This window comes from Parasteatoda tepidariorum, chromosome 2 (assembly GCF_982258835.1).
Source record: "Parasteatoda tepidariorum strain Cologne lab strain chromosome 2, Ptep-v5.0, whole genome shotgun sequence".
Lineage (NCBI taxonomy): Eukaryota > Metazoa > Arthropoda > Arachnida > Araneae > Theridiidae > Parasteatoda > Parasteatoda tepidariorum.
Window position 1 is genome coordinate 10,694,771 of NC_141756.1, and position 16,368 is coordinate 10,711,138.

General features: G+C 28.3%; 1 protein-coding gene across 3 annotated transcripts in view; it reads left to right on the forward strand.

The window, feature by feature from the left end:
- LOC107446381 (septin-4) overlaps positions 1-7,676 on the forward strand; it is a 38,187-nt gene extending 30,511 nt beyond the window's left edge. For all 3 annotated transcript variants that reach the window (XM_071177149.2, XM_071177151.2, XM_043044545.3), the window contains 5 exons: positions 1,929-1,980; positions 2,926-3,030; positions 3,122-3,200; positions 4,137-4,214; positions 7,283-7,676. In XM_071177149.2, the coding sequence (XP_071033250.1) occupies positions 1,929-1,980; positions 2,926-3,030; positions 3,122-3,200; positions 4,137-4,214; positions 7,283-7,309 (341 nt within the window). In that variant the 3' untranslated portion in view covers positions 7,310-7,676. The remainder of the gene's footprint in view (positions 1-1,928; positions 1,981-2,925; positions 3,031-3,121; positions 3,201-4,136; positions 4,215-7,282) is intronic.
- The last annotated feature ends 8,692 nt before the right edge of the window (positions 7,677-16,368 follow it).

The window sequence follows — 16,368 nt, forward strand, 5'->3', positions numbered from 1 at the left end:
CGAAAGTACAAGTAAAAGTACTACATTTAAAAAGTAACGAAGCACAAGTAAAAGTACGTACTTTTTACTTGTACCGGCGGTACAAGTAACGAAAGTAAAAGTACTGCCATGTATGATTCTAATGCTATGTCCCCGGCGGTTTAGGAGACGGTAAAAAACACGCACGATTATGAAAGGTGCTGGGAGTTCGAATGATTACTTCCACTATTTTAGAAAAATAACGATAAAAGTACTTTTTATAACATCTGTCTTTATTAATAATTTGTGATTTCTAGTTTTTTCACAATTTTAAAATATTTACGCATGAAAAAACACGTCAAACCAGTTCGGAAAACCTAATTTCGTATCAAAAACTGTGATGAGATAACATAATTGCATTTACTTTGCAGAAATGATAACTAATCAAATATTGGCAATTTAATTTTGTAAGTAATAAATAATGAAAGCAACGAACATCAATTAAAAGACACTACTGAAGAGGATCAGACCATAGTTTTCGATTTCAATCCCAAAGTTACTTTATAAATTCTATTGAGTAATTCGAAAATATTTGTATCCCTTAATTATAAATTATTATACCATTGTTCAATTAGTGTATTATTTACATAAAATTGTCACAGAGTGCTTGTAATATCTAACCAAATGATTATCGTCCTATCCTCTTGGTTTCTCTCCACTATGGCCACTAAGAGGAGAATATCTGCGTTATGATTGGTCAGAAATAATTCTGTCAAATCTAGCCGTCGAAGTCAATTATCGTGCTGGTCACATGACAAGAAACGTTTGCAACAGTCAGCTGTTAAATCTGGAAATAGAATTTTTTTCGAATTAATCAAGTGCAAACTGATGTTCGATCGAATTTTATTTCAGTTACGCAAAGGTCTTACATTCCAATCTAAAACTGGTGTGTATGGGGGAGTATTTGTTTTCTTCAGATTACCCACTAAAAGTGAATTCTGGACCGTCGCTACTAGCTCATTAGTGTACCTTAAGTGCAACGCTGATAACGAATTCAAACTAAAATATTGAGAATACATGAGTATCAAAAAGCATCTTTCTTATAATAAATAAAATATAAAGGTTTGACATCATAAATTTTTAAAAAAAGTGCTTCTTATTTGAACAAATTAATCCCATGTACATATTATCTTCAAAACACATTTAGGAAAGTAAAGCGTCCGGTTTGAAAAACTAGCTAGGTAACTTGCCATTCTATAGTTTGATATCTAAAGAAACACCAACTGAAAAATTTAACTATCAGAAAAGCATAATATTAATTAAAGTAGAGTGTAACGTATTAGAACACAGGCAATGCAGTTAGCTGAGTCAGATGATAGTTTCGATCCAAAAACAAGAGCAATCATCAGTACATAGATGTTCTAAGTCTCGGCACTGTTGAATATTCTGCATCTTGACCTTTGTATTCTGTATATTCAAATTATGTAATCGAGGTTATTTCTATTTATGGATTGTTATAACGGAGCACATTGATTAATCAACCTTATTTATTCTATATATTCTGTATATTTTGATTATGTAATTGAGGTTATTTCTATTTATAGATTGTTATAACGGAACACATTGATTAATCTACCTTATTATATTCTATATAGTCTGTATATTCCAATTATGTAATCCATGTTATTTCCCTTTATGTATTGTTATCACAGAACACAATGGAGAGCCTGTCTTATTGTATTCTATATAGTCTGTTTATTCTAATTATGTAATTGAGGTTGTTTTCATTTATGGTTTGTCATTACGAACATAATGACGATTCGACTTAATTATATTCTACCTAGTCTGTATATTCTTATTATATAAGAGAGAAGTTTATATTTTCATGTTGGTGAAAGTATTATATTGAGATATATATGAGTTATTTATATTATTGGAGATACTTATTGTTTCATTTACTCTTATTACAGTTGAAAATCCTAAACATAGTGACTTTTTGAAACTACGAACCTTCTTAATCAGGTAAACGTCATAAATTTTTTTTCAATACCATTACTAAAAATGTGCATTTTTTTCAATTGAAAACAAATGAATTATTTATGTGTGGGAATGTAGATAAGTTTTTAATTTATAAATTTTTGTTGCATTTTTCTCCCTTATGATATATACATAATTTAAATATGTAAAATATAATTGATATTAAAATAAACCTACTTAAAAATCCATTTAAGAAAACAAATTTCTAGAAATAAGATCATGACTATTTATTTTATTTCACTGTAAAATAACTTTTTTTATTTTAGTTATTATCTTTTTTTTATTATTTAGATTACAAAATCTATAATAATAAAATGAAATGTTTAAGTGTTTGTATATGTGTGAAATTTGAACAATGGAAGAAAGAAGTAATTTTAGCTATCCTAAGAATCGTTTCAATCCTAAGAATCGTTTCAAAACTTCAATTATTGTAGATCGTTCTGGAGAGACATTTGGAAACTGAGATTTTTTTCATTGGTGAAGAACTAGACATAGATAAAAATTAAACTATAGATGATTTGGTTTTAGGAAATATTTAAAAGCATAATTATATTTTAGCATAATATATTTTAGCATGAGCTGACTACGTCACCAAATTAGTACTCCTAAACATATCTGAAACCCTGTGACCTACCTTTAAAACTGCATCAATATTCACAGTTTTAATACAGATATTGTGGAAAGACGTTTTTACGCTCCTCTTAAGACATAAATACCAGAAAAATTGCATAGCTGTCGTAATTGAGGTAGTAGATCGGTGAGAACTTACTGCTTCCTAACTGAAATATTAGATGTCGTAACTTTTTAAAGAATTGTTTAGAATTCAGACAAAATGTATCTAAAAATTAAAAATTAATTTAATATAATCATGACAAAATTTATCTAAATATAATCATTTTATTAATGCATTGTCTTTTTTTTATGAATTAGCACACATATGCAGGATCTAAAAGATGTCACCAGAGATGTGCACTATGAAAGCTACAGAGCTCAATACATAACTAAAATTTCTCAACAAGCAGCCAGAGAAAGAAAGTATGCCTTTCAATACTGAAATTTATTATCATGTTTCAATTTAAATTTTATAAAAATTAAATATTGAAATAAATCATATCATCTGTTGTAGCAAGCTCAGGAGAGATTCGGGACCAAACTTTGAAGCTGTCTCTGAAACTGATAGGCTACTACAACAAAAGGAGGAGGAAGTAAGGGTTCTTTACTAAACTCTATATTAATATTATTAAAAATAGCAAATACAAAGTTACAAATTAATTACTTTAAAAATTAATTTATTAATGACTTTTAATTTTTAAATTTACTTTATTGCTTTTGAAAATTAATTACTTTTTAAAATTTAATATTAATTTCATTAATTACCTTTTTAATTTTTTTTAAATAATAAATTTTTAAAATTGTTTTTAACTTTTAAAATTACTTTTAATTTTTTAAAATTTTTAATTAAATTACTCTTTAAAAATAATGAAATAATGAATGAAAATTATGAACCTCCTATTTAAATAAAACTTTATATCGATGTTATTCAACATTGAAAATAACTTAACTAAATTTATTAAAAATTTCAAGTTTTCTTTGTACAAAAAATATTATTTTGTTATTGTTTTTTTCATTTCTTTTCAAAAAAAACCCTTTTTGTTAAAAAATTGAAAAATAAAGTTGATTTTTATTATTTAGAAAAAAATTTTCATACCTGCAAATTAAGTGACTTTCAAGAATCAATATACGCAAAATAGTTTATCTTTTGCTTTAAATTCTCAAAAATTGTCAAAAAAAGTCTTCAAAATTTTAATTTATATTAACCAAGAAATACTATTTTATTTAAATAAAAAAAGAACTTTATATGAACATTATTTCGAATAACAAATTAATTGCAAAATTTTCTAATTAGTACACTCAAAGTAGTTTATTATTATTATTGTTACTACTTCTTCTTAAACTTAAAAATAATCGTTTTAGAAATTAACGTATCTATTCATAACAATTTCTTACGCTATAACTTATTTCATGTGTTTCAAATTAATGTATTTACAGGGTTCAAAAACTCTTAAAACTCAGAATGGTTGTAATATTTTCTTTGTTTACTTAAACTAAAAATTATCTTAACATTTATTTTCTTTCAACAGATTCGAAAAATGCAAGACATGCTTCAAGCAATGCAACAAAAACTGAGAGCTGCAGGCTCTGAAGGCGATGGACCTAAAGCAAGTGACACTCTGATAAACTTTTGATAGCATTTTACACTTCAAAAACTGTAACACTTAAATTCTTTTTTCTCTTTAATTTTTCATGTGATATAAAAAGCGCACTTTTTTATGTACATAACAATAGATTTAAATTCACATATCATTTTGATAGAACAACTTTACATTTGAATAATTTTCTTTTGACTGCATGAAATAGCTGCCAACAAAGTGAAATAAAATACACAAATTAAAAGTTGTGTTTATGATAGGGACATTTTAAGGTTTTGAAAAGCACTCGAAAACTTTTTAGTGATTAAAGTATTTATCAGTAGTTAGAAACTTTTACGAAATAACCATATTTCTTTTATAATTAATAATTCGTTCATTATTATGGAATTGTGTTGTTATATTACAAGCAAATTCAGAACAGTTAACTGCTAGGAAACATATTATTTAATGCTATTAAGGCCTTCTAATAAATTTAAAATCCTATACTAATTATAGAAGAGATAATATAAATTTCAAAAAAAATTTTTAATTAGCATTTTTTTAAATTAATAATATTATTTCTTAATTTTTTTAGCTGTGGCAACAGCGATGAAAATTCGTTTGTTATGAGAAATTATTGCTTTCAAATAGTGTTATTAAATAGTGCGTAATATTATTTGTGATATAGGGAGTGAATAAATGCTTGTATGAGTTTAAGAATAAGTGCGTTATTAAATAAAGGTGTGATTTAAGGAATAAGTGAGAGTATATATGGGATCATTCAAATTTCCAATTAAAAAAAAATCTTTTTCATTGTTTTTTCCTATCGTTATGGGATTGTGTTGTTATTATTCAAGGATTTGTGGAATAGTATTTTTTCCAACAATAGCTTCATCAACTTTTGACACTACTACATCATGTTTATGAATTTAAAAACTCCTGTCATTATGCCGAGAGGTTATATAGACTTCAAAAAATACCATTTAATTCATGTTTTAAGTTTGAAATGAAGCTTTGCAACAGCAATGGAAATTCGGACGAATTTCCATTACTGTTGCAATATGCTATAGTTAAATAATATTCCTTTATTTGTTCTTCTAAGTAATCTGTATTAGGATTCTTGATATAGCGATTGAATAAATGAGCGAGCTTATATTTGAATAAATGAGCAAGTTAATGATTGAATAAATGAGTGCGTTACTGATTGAATGATTAAATGAATAAATGAATGCGTCATTGTATGTGGAAGTGAATGAATAAGTGATGAAAAGAATCGAAAGATGAGGGAAAAAGCTATTCAGTAAGTCGATGTATTTGATAAATCGACTAAGAGGGAATATGACAAATGCTAAATGAGTCATTTTTAAAAAAAATTAGTTTTCGTTCCATTAACATTATTTTACTAATGAGAGAAATTTAATTATTTTAATTTAGAGCTGCCTGAGGCATTTTTAATCTCTTTTTGTTCTTGTGTAAATGTATTGTGTAAATGATCAGGTTTGTAAGCGTCAGTAATTTGTGAAAATTTTAAGTAGGATTAAAATTTTCATATTCAATGGTTAGGACAGTAACTCAATGGTTAAGTCTATCAGTGGTTAGAACTATCAGTGATTAGGATCCATTTAAGGTGTTAAGACTGACAATGATTGATTTCGAATATTATTTTCCAAATCAAACGATTTTAATCACGTAATCGTAACTGTAATTTGATATGAATGTGAATAATTTTTACCGATTCATTGTTATGAAGTAAGTATGAGTGACTGGGGGAGCATAATTGTTACTTCACTATTACATATTCACGCAATTCGAACTTGTTTCAATTATAATTGTGGAATCTCATGTACGCATTTTACAACTATTTTTAACGAGGTCAAAGAATTACAAACAGTTGGTTTCGCAAAACTGATTTTATTTCAATTGATTATTAATTAGTTCGCATAAAAAAGTTAAAAAACTTAAATTATTTTAAATTTTTTAAATTTCTTTTTTACTTAAATTTCCAATTTATAAAAATCTCTTCAAATATTTGATTTAGTTGGCAGCTATTGTATCTGATAGAAAACAGTGGCTGTTTCTTATTTTGACATTAAAGTCCTTTTTTGAGGTAATTGAAAAAATTTGTCTCACGTATACGCTCAAATTACAAGTTTTAAATACACTAAATAGATAGCTACCAATGGCGGGTATGTAGCATCTTTAGAACCATTGTTTTTTAACTTTAGCTCTCGTAAAATAATATCCACTACATACTCTATGAGCAATGCCACCAAAATCAGCGTGACAAAATTTAGAGGCTTTTGTGAAGAAAAATTTCACATATTAACATAACGCACATTCTATAAAAAACATAATAACATAAAATATTTTTTTGTGCTCTTAAACGTTGTTCACTTTAGTTGTCACATAATAACATATTGTAAAATGTGATAATGAAGATAATATAAGGCTAAATCCAGGTGGCGGTAGTGGTGAAAAACGCCCGGTGGCTTCCAGACAAAAACTAGAGTTTACGCGATCGGTTAATGTTTCATTCATCTGTCGCAGAGTTATTCTTTTACAGACTATTGTTTTCATTACTTTTTCAACTTTTGAAACGACAATTAATTTCATGAAAAGTTAATTTGATGTTAAAACGAATAGTGTGAATGAGAGATATCATTTAAAAGACAGCAACTAATTCATTTAATTTGTAATGTGTTTATTATCTTTAGTTAATCGCGATCAAATTAAAGTTATAAAGTGAGGAAAAAAATTTTAAGTCAAAATTTTAATCTTTATTTTAAAATTCTTAAATTCCGTTCACATTTAGCCTCATCAATAGAGAGATACGACGGAAATTATGGTCTGTTCCAGTTTCGGGAAGATTTGATGTTACTGCTTATACTCTGAATAATTTTAAATGGAGAAATAGGAGAACTGCGATTTAATCAAACATTTTATAAGAAACAGCCATTGTGATGAAATTTTTAAGATAATAAATGTAATTGAATTTCTACGAATCAAAAATTTAGATACAAACAAAAAAAAAAAGCACCCTACTTTAAATAACCTGAAATTAGCAACAACTTTTTTACTTACTGTGGCTATTTTTCTAGGAAGAAGGTGCAGAAATGAATTTTTAAAAAAATTCCCAACACGTTCACTTGTGTCACACTTTAAGTTTGAAGCAATTTTTAAAAATTTTCAACAACAAAAGAGGAAAAGAAAAATTTTGGAACTTTTTTAATTCTACTGTTTTTGTTTCAATATTTATTTCATTGCAATTGTTGTACAGAATTTTATTTGTAAGAATAGTTTTTGTTGCAAAAGTTTTAAGTGGCTTTCATATATAATGGTTAGAAATCTGATGTTTAAGTAGAATTTTTGTAAATAATATTGTAAACTAATATTTATTGTTAATGTTTTTTATATTTGTAAAAACTTAGTGCCACATCCGTAAATGTTTTGAATAAACTGTGTTATAATAAAAAGTTTTTTGAGTATTAAAAATGAAACATTCATTGTTATAAGCAATCTCATCATTGTTATAAGCATCATCAATAACTTGAAAATTTTCAAAGACGCACACACACACACACTGAATAATAAAGAACGTGGAACGTCAAATAACACCCTATAAACAGACTGTAGTTTCAGTTCTATAAAGTGGAAAGATTTATCTGTGGCCGAACACAGGATTGGAAAACAGAGCTGTGAAATTTACAAGACGCAGACAAAAAAAAAAATTAGTTGCAATAAGGAAGAAAACTGGTTGACCAACAGGTTACTGAGGACAAGAGTACAACAACAGGATACTGACGTTTGAATAAGATAATTAAACAAAGGAAAGTAGAAAATCCTTGGAGTTGAAGGTTGTAAAAATAAAAAGAAAAGAGATTTTAAATATTAAAAAACTACAGCATACCAGAAAGGTTTATGAATAAATCCTCATTTCTTTCTTCAATATGTGAAATGATTCCCAAAAGTCTAGGTTAGTGACTGAAGTATATTTAAATGCTAGAAAAAATAAATTCTACCCGATGATTATAAGTGGTGTAGGGTGATGGAAGATCGTTTAATATATTACTTTTGAAACATATATTTTATGTTTTTTTAAGTCGAATTTTAAGGATACGTTTATTTAGTCCATTAAATTAAGAGCTACACTGGCAAAAAATTGGGTAAATACTAATTTGTGTTTGTCATTAAAGGGCTTTTAAGGATAGTTACTTATGTGGTTTTAAATGATATTGTAAAAAATAACTTGTAAAACTAATTTTTTTTTAAAAAAAAAGGGGGAAAACATTAAGATTTTACGCTACTTTTAAGCAAATAAAAAAGACTTAAAACAAAACTTAAATAAATATATAAACTAAATAAATAAATAAGTAAAGTACATAAATTGATCGAGTTCAACTAATTCATGGTACATTATGGCCACAAAATAAAACATTTAAAGAGCAAAACTGTTCATTTAAAGAGCAAGATTACCAGCTTGTATTAAATGTTTAAATTACGCTGAACACATAAATATTTGGATACGTTAAATTACATATGAAATGTAAAATAGTAGAATTTGTGCTAACTACCTCATTTCGATAGTCAACTGTTTTACTCATCAAAAGTACGTATTTAATAATAAAAGAGAATTCATGTGATAGCTTCAGAAATGCACTAACCATTGCAGAGACACCATTCAATAATTGTCTACACTTTGTAGGACTCAATCTAAATGATTCGAGAGGGTGTCCTCAAATATTCTAATTAATTAGTGCAGATAATATGTGCAATTAATTAGTGCAGACATGAAAACGTACCTTCTCTGAATAAATATACCTTTTTTTCCGATGGATTATAATTTCTGACCTCCAAATTATAGGGAGAAGTCACAATCTGGAAATAGGGTCCCCATAGTTTGGTCAGGAGAGCGCTCCAAAGTTTGGACCCCTTAATGTTAATTTTACTTCTTATATAATTCGCCCTATTACGGGAAATTTAAAAGCGAATTCAAAACTTTTTACACACAGTTATAAAATTCATTTATCCAAAGATAATTTTATGCAAAGATAACTTTTGATTTTAATTTTGTGTATTTCGCTATATCTCAAGAAATTTCTAAGCGAATTTAAGACTTTTTGCTCATAAGTGTAAAAGTTGATTATCCAAAGATAATTCCATTATATTATTATTCCATTAATTCCATTAAAGATAATTCCAAATATTTATTATTTTTTTATAATTTTATTTACTAAATATCAATAAAATTTTGAATTGTACGATATACAATTTTTTGCATCATTTTAAGGAACATAATATTACATGGCAAAAGAAAACAATTCAGCAAAATCAGCTGAATAGTACTCAAGAAATTAAGTTTCTAAAAAGCCGAATATTTGAAATTCGATTTCTCAGGAAAAATTCAACCAATTTTGGTGAAAATGTGTATTTTTCCAAGTAATATTTTATTCTTTTAATTGAGGCAAAAAATTCGATACCTTACAATTCAAAAATTTTTCGATTAAATAAAATAATAAAAAATAATAAACATTTACTAAAAGGCATTTTTTCTGTGGAATTATCTTTAGAAAAACGAATTTTATAATTTTAATTTAGGAAAAGTTTACATGTTTAGAGGCTTAAATTTGCTTGAAAAGTTTTCGAGTTATTGTGAAATACGCAAAAAGTAAAATTAACATTTAGGGGTTCAAACTTTGGAGTGCTCTTCTGACCAAACTATTGGGACAACATTTTTAAACTTGCGACAACCCCCTATATTTTGGTTTATTTTTGCATACAATTATTAAATTTATTTATACAAATAAAATTCCTTGTAAATAATAATTTTATTCAAATATTTATTCTTTTTTAATGAAGTAAAACCCCGATATTACATTTTCCGTCGGACTAGCGTAAAAAAAACGCACGTCGCGAACGGAACAGTTACGTAAAATCGCGGTAAAATTATATTAGCATCTGATATTCAACTGACACATCTATTTTATTTATGCACAATCTTTCTCTTTTCTTTTCTATTTTTTGTGAAACTAATGCAGTAATTTCTAAATGTTCTTTTACACACAGAGACATTTTAATGATCGATTTATTGATATCAATGCCAGATTTATTGCGTTTCAATGTTTTATTTTCTTAACAAAAAATTAAACTAAATAGTGTTTTGATGTGCAATATGTAATTTGATTTTTGAAATAGAAATTAATGTATTCGAAATCAATCAAAACTGTTCCCTTTTATCATTAAATTAGTTCGCCATTATGTATATTATTGGAATATTTTTATTTTCAAAAATTATTCAGTATTCAGTAGTAATAAGGAATGAAACAATAAACATTCTCTTCAATATAAAACCTATTATTTTCCTTTAAATCTTTCGCCTGTTGCCATAACAAAAAGATTTTTCGGTGTAAGGTTCGCGTTATTATTAATATTAATGTTTTGTTACGACGAATTTTTTTTTTCTTTCAAAATTCAATTTGGACATATTTTATGTTATAGTTAAGGTGATATTTGTGATTACATCACTTTTATTTCAATCTGTTAAATTGAAAAAAGTGTTGAAAAAGTTTATATTCTTTCAACTGTTTTATTACTTAATTCTCTAAACTTCAAAAGTGGCCAATCGGTGCACTTTATACTATGGATACTCAAATTTTAATTTTTTTATCTTTGACTATACCCTTTACATGAAAATGCTCGGAGTGAACATTTCGTCAATTGTTGATTGGTTGGCTCTAATGCCACTTGCCACACGGGCAAGTCTGCTTGGTGAAACCGGGTAAATTTAAGGCAGAGTGAGTGATTCCTGTTTTTCAGTGGCGCCATCTATGCCCAAGAATTTGACTTCACCAGATCATACGTCACACCTGTTTATAAGGTGGACCCATTTATACATCCATTCATTCATCCGGAGATCGTAATTTTGACCTGAATCAAAGAACGATCGATCTCCAATCCAGTATCCCCAGAGGTATTGATTTGTTATGGGGACTTTTGCGACGTGACAAATTTTACGTGCATCAGTGGTTTTACTACACGGGGAGTCTTTGGCCGGCGGGGTTCGAGTCCACGAACTCTCGGACATGGGCTCAGCGCCCTACCGACCAGGCTATCCCGGCCCTTCGTCAATTGAGATAAATAGTATCTCAATATTGGAGGATACGAAATTCTTCCAATGCATTAGACTTAAAACAATAATATAAGAACCAAGTGATCACACAAGAGAATGACGCATGAGATAGGAAACAAGTTCGTTTAATATTTGAGAGCTCATTTTGTCAAAAAGAACAACGTAATACATCTCAAAGATTGCTGAATCGTCAAAAAGTATAATTTAATTTCTGAGAGAGGACGATTAATTATTGATCAACATTATTTTAAATTTAAAACACAGATTTTCAAGAAGCTATTATAAAAATGCTTAATTTTTCATGCTATTTAAGCAGTTTTGGCTCAGTCATACATTCATTATGCTGTATGAATCAGCACTGTACAAACAACCATTTAATAATTAAAGTGATTTCTCTTACTTTAATAATTCTACTGCATCTTAGCTGCTTCTACATGTTATCTTTTGCCATCTTGTTATTTATTTATTATTATGATAAATCAGTTTTAAGCGTTAAATGTTTCATGATGTCATTCCCTTCTCTCTATCTGTGGCACATTTTCAAGAAAGAGCGAAAAGTTTTATCTCATTGTATTCATAATCTGAAATGTTTATGTCATAAATTGAATATTAAATACGAAATTGGTTTCAGTTACGGAATTGTGATATATTTGTTGATTTCTCCGATAATTGAAATTGTTTTAAGTGTTTACGTTTCCCCTTACAGCTCCCAATTATTATTAAATGTTTCAAGATTTGATAATGTAAGAATTAAGCGTCTAGTAAACAGTTTTTACTTTTTATCTTACTTTCTAGTCGATGCTTATTTTCCGTTGCTGTTTACAATTTATCTGTGCACATTTCTGCAAAATTGTTCCAATATTCTAAAGAAGTACCGTAATTGCATGTGTACATTGATGACTAATGACACGAAGAGTGAAAATGCTTGTGATCTGAATGACTTTTTCAAAATTTATCATATTTTGCAAAAAATCAAACATGAATTTTCGACTCCATTTCTAATAATTGTTGCAAATTGTTCGTTGAATCTTTTCACTGTTTTATTCCTTTCACTTCGATATCAGCAGCGATTAACGGAATATTTCCTGAATTTTGTGTCTACAATTTTGAAACTTGTTCTTATTCGCAAAAATAGTTGCATGATATCTGACGAAATAATCAGCATTAAGGAAAATGCTTCGAATTTGATAGATCAGCAACATGTCATTGAATCAAGAAAGAAAAAATACACATTTCTACTACAGCGAATTGAGCGCAAAGAAGTATTATTCATGTCTGTTGGTGGAATGTTTTCAATTCGAAAGCATTTGCTTTTTTCTTTATTTGGACTTATCTTAAGCTATGGGCTGCTAATTTTAAGTTTAGATCCAAATAAGTATGGATAAACTGCAATGGAGAATGGAGAATAATGGCAATTGAATAAGTTGGCATAATTTCTGCACTGTTAGATAGATAAATAGATATATATATTAGATAAATACTCGAAAGAAGTGCTAACATAACAATTAATAGAAAATATTGGTAGTTGAATAAGTTGCCACAATTTCTACTCGGTCGGAAATTACTCGGAAGGAATGCTAAAACAACAATTAATATAGAATACTGGCAGTAAAATAAATTGACATAATTTCTACACTGTTTGAAATTACTCGAGAAAAGGCTAAAATAACAATTTGTTCTTATTTTACCGTGTTCAAGCAAAACAGGAAAACTGTTTATTAATTGTTTTCGCCTAATACGGTTAAACAGCCACAGTTTCATTCGAGGAAATAAACTCACAGCCTATGAAAATCAAGTGCGCGTTTTTCTAAAGTCTGTACGTTAAGTCATGTGATAAGAATGACGAATTCGTATTTTTCGTTTCGTTCATCGCATGCCTAACATAACAGCGTATATCTAATTCTCTTATAGTTAAAATCCGTAATAGTTAAATAGTTAAAATTCTCTTATAGTTATAAGTGGATGTAAACACTTTATGAAACCACTTAGTTCCTTGCAGCTGGGTACACACTTTAGCTGAGAGGGCTAATCTGTTAATCTTATGAACGAGGGTTCGAATCCCAGGATTGATATTACAATATTTCCTTCAACACACGAAGGCTTTTCCAGTGTTTTGCACTTCTCAATTGGTTGCTCTGGACCATTGGAATACGAAACTTTTATCCAGGCATAGATGGCTACACCACAGTGTAGCTTAACACAGAAAAGGTCTAGTGTTACCCATCTTTCACGGTAGATGGCCTCTCTAGATAAACTAATAAAGTCACATTCCACGGTCCATTTGACGAACACTACTCTATCACAACCTAACTGTAATGCCTATTACCTAACGAAAAACCTGACGTAACCTAACTCTAATGTTCCGTTAAATTTCTTTTCTAATGTTTTGAAAATATGCTAGTCGTAAATGGTTAGAAAACCATACAGTTTTGCCCTAACTATACCAGTTGTAAATGGTTTTAAACCCTTGGAGCTAAAGAAGTATTCTTAACATTAAACTTTGAAATTGAATGAATGAACAGGCTGCTGCCGATTATTTAACCATAATTTTCGAAGGAAAATTCTAAAATTGTCAAGGAGAAGGGAAAATGTAGTAAAAATATTAAGTTGGCATTTTGATCATAATTTCTACCGTAGTAAGAACTAAGGAATAATACTTCGACTGTTGGTGCAATCATAAGGTGCACTCTGTCTGATGTACTTATAGTGTTAGAGCAATTTAAAAAAAAGGTGGGGCAATTTTTATGTTTTCAAACATGGAAAGTTTTTTTTTTATTACCGAAAGATTTTATTGTTATTTTAAGTCGTAAACTATTTCTAAGTGATAAGTGCAGATGGAATAGGTTAAATGGGTACCATTTATGAAGCATTATGAGAAGCGAATCAGTCAATTGGGTGAAACGATTCGTGTTAGTTGGCATTCTGACTGAAAGACAAGTTGGATCAGTTGGATTATGAAATTTTTTAAATAGTGATATTCTTGTAGACTAAAAAGAGGTCATTTTCGTAGCTGTCGGAAGACTGATTTTTGAATTCTGCAATATTTTATTGAGGCGTATATTGATACATGATAATGCTTAATGTTCAGAGTCAAGGAATTACATGTGAGATGTTTTTCAATGGATGAGGAACAAATACATTTTTTTAGATAAGTCAAGAAATATTGAGTCAAGGCAAGTGAAATTTTGTATGAAAATACATTCCAATATGACAAAAATGATGCAAACAAAAAGTTATAAGAGAAAACACAAGATCCCGAGTTAAAGGACATCACATCGCAAATGATGTAGAAGAATATCGCTTTATGATAAACAACGCTACATGAAGTTTTAAATACCCAATTAGAAATTTCTCGAAAAAATAGTTAAATAAAAATTTATTCAATTGTTATTTTGCCACATTCAACCAAAACAGTGAAAAAAAACTTAGCAGTGACTATAAGTAAGAAAGTATTTAAATTGCTAACAATGAGAAAAGTAGCTTATTAACTGTTTTTCTTCTTATACTGTTAAGTAACTAGAATTTTATCAGCACCAACTAGGGTCAATAAGCCAATGAGATTCTCGTGAAATTTCTACAAATGCTTCAGCTAAGTGATGAGATAAGAAATACGAATTCGTATTTTTATTTTCATCACCAGATGCCTAACACAACAGCAGATTCCTTATAATCTTATAATAATAAGTGTATGGTAAGCAATATATGAAACCACTTAATTTCTTGCAAATGGGTGCATAGTTTAGTCGTGAAGGTTAATCTCTATCGCATGAGCAGGAACCCAAATCCCAGCGTTTACACTGTGATATTTTCTTCATCACATTAGAAGTTTCCAGTCTCCTGAACTCCTCAGTTGGTGACCCTGGACTATAAGAATGCAAAACTATAATTCGCGCATAATAATCCACAAATCTGAACATACTAACGTCTAGTAATTTCCATCTCTTAAGATAGACGGCAGCACTAGATAAACTAATGAAGCCTCATTTCGTGCTTCACAAGACAAAACACAACTCAAACACAATCTAATTTTAATGTCCGTTACCTAGTTTTTACGATTTTGAAACCATGTAAAGTTAGCTATAAAGCCGCATGGATCTACATGCATAGTATTTTAACCATACCATTTATAAACGGAAAGTTAAAAAATGTTTTGAAAAGCTCAAAATTAAAGAAATGCTCCAAACCGTAAACTTTACAGTTAATTTGATGAAAAAAGTGTTGCCAGTAGTTTTACGGTAGTCTTACGATGGATAGAAAATAAATTGCGATAAAATAGTTTTCGTTTTTAACACTTTATTGACAGATAGTACTTAAAAAAAAACACAGTTTTATTTTCTCAAATTTTTTAAAATAAACCGGTAGCTAATTTCTCCATTCAAATTTTCATGAGGAAACCACATAACGCATTGTTAATTTTCAAAAAAAAAATAGTTTCAAGTTTCCAAAAGTGTAAGATGAATTTGTCTCCATGCAGGTTCATATGTTTAACACTCGTAAAAATATACTGTGATTAAAAAAGATTTTGTTTTCTATACTACTATAGTACTATTTTACTATACTATTTTCATTTTCTCAAATATTTGGAATTAATAGAAAAGTTATTTTCTCATAAATATTTATTTAGGACATTAGTTTCCGACATAGCATAGTTTAAATATTTATATTTGGGGGGAAAACTTTTGAGTTTAGTTAACACGATGTGGTCCAAAATAATAAAATAATTTATTATTTGATGAAGAAAAGTTTTATTATTTTAAAGTTTAAAAGTTAAATTACATGTTACAATCTTTCTTACGAAAGCTGTTCGTTCAACACGATAAAAAAGTTATTTCAGAAAATAAGGGGGTGAACAAGCAATAAGTTAATTTTATAATCATTTTACAAATAAAATATAATACAGCACTATACTGAGTTTAAGAGATTTTATAATTTTCAGAGAGGAAATAAATTGTATAAAAAAGCTACATAAACTGGGATTTAAATATTTTTAATAAATATAGTTTCACATATAAGGTATAAAGATTTAAAGTATTAAAAAGCATAAGTATATGGATTTAT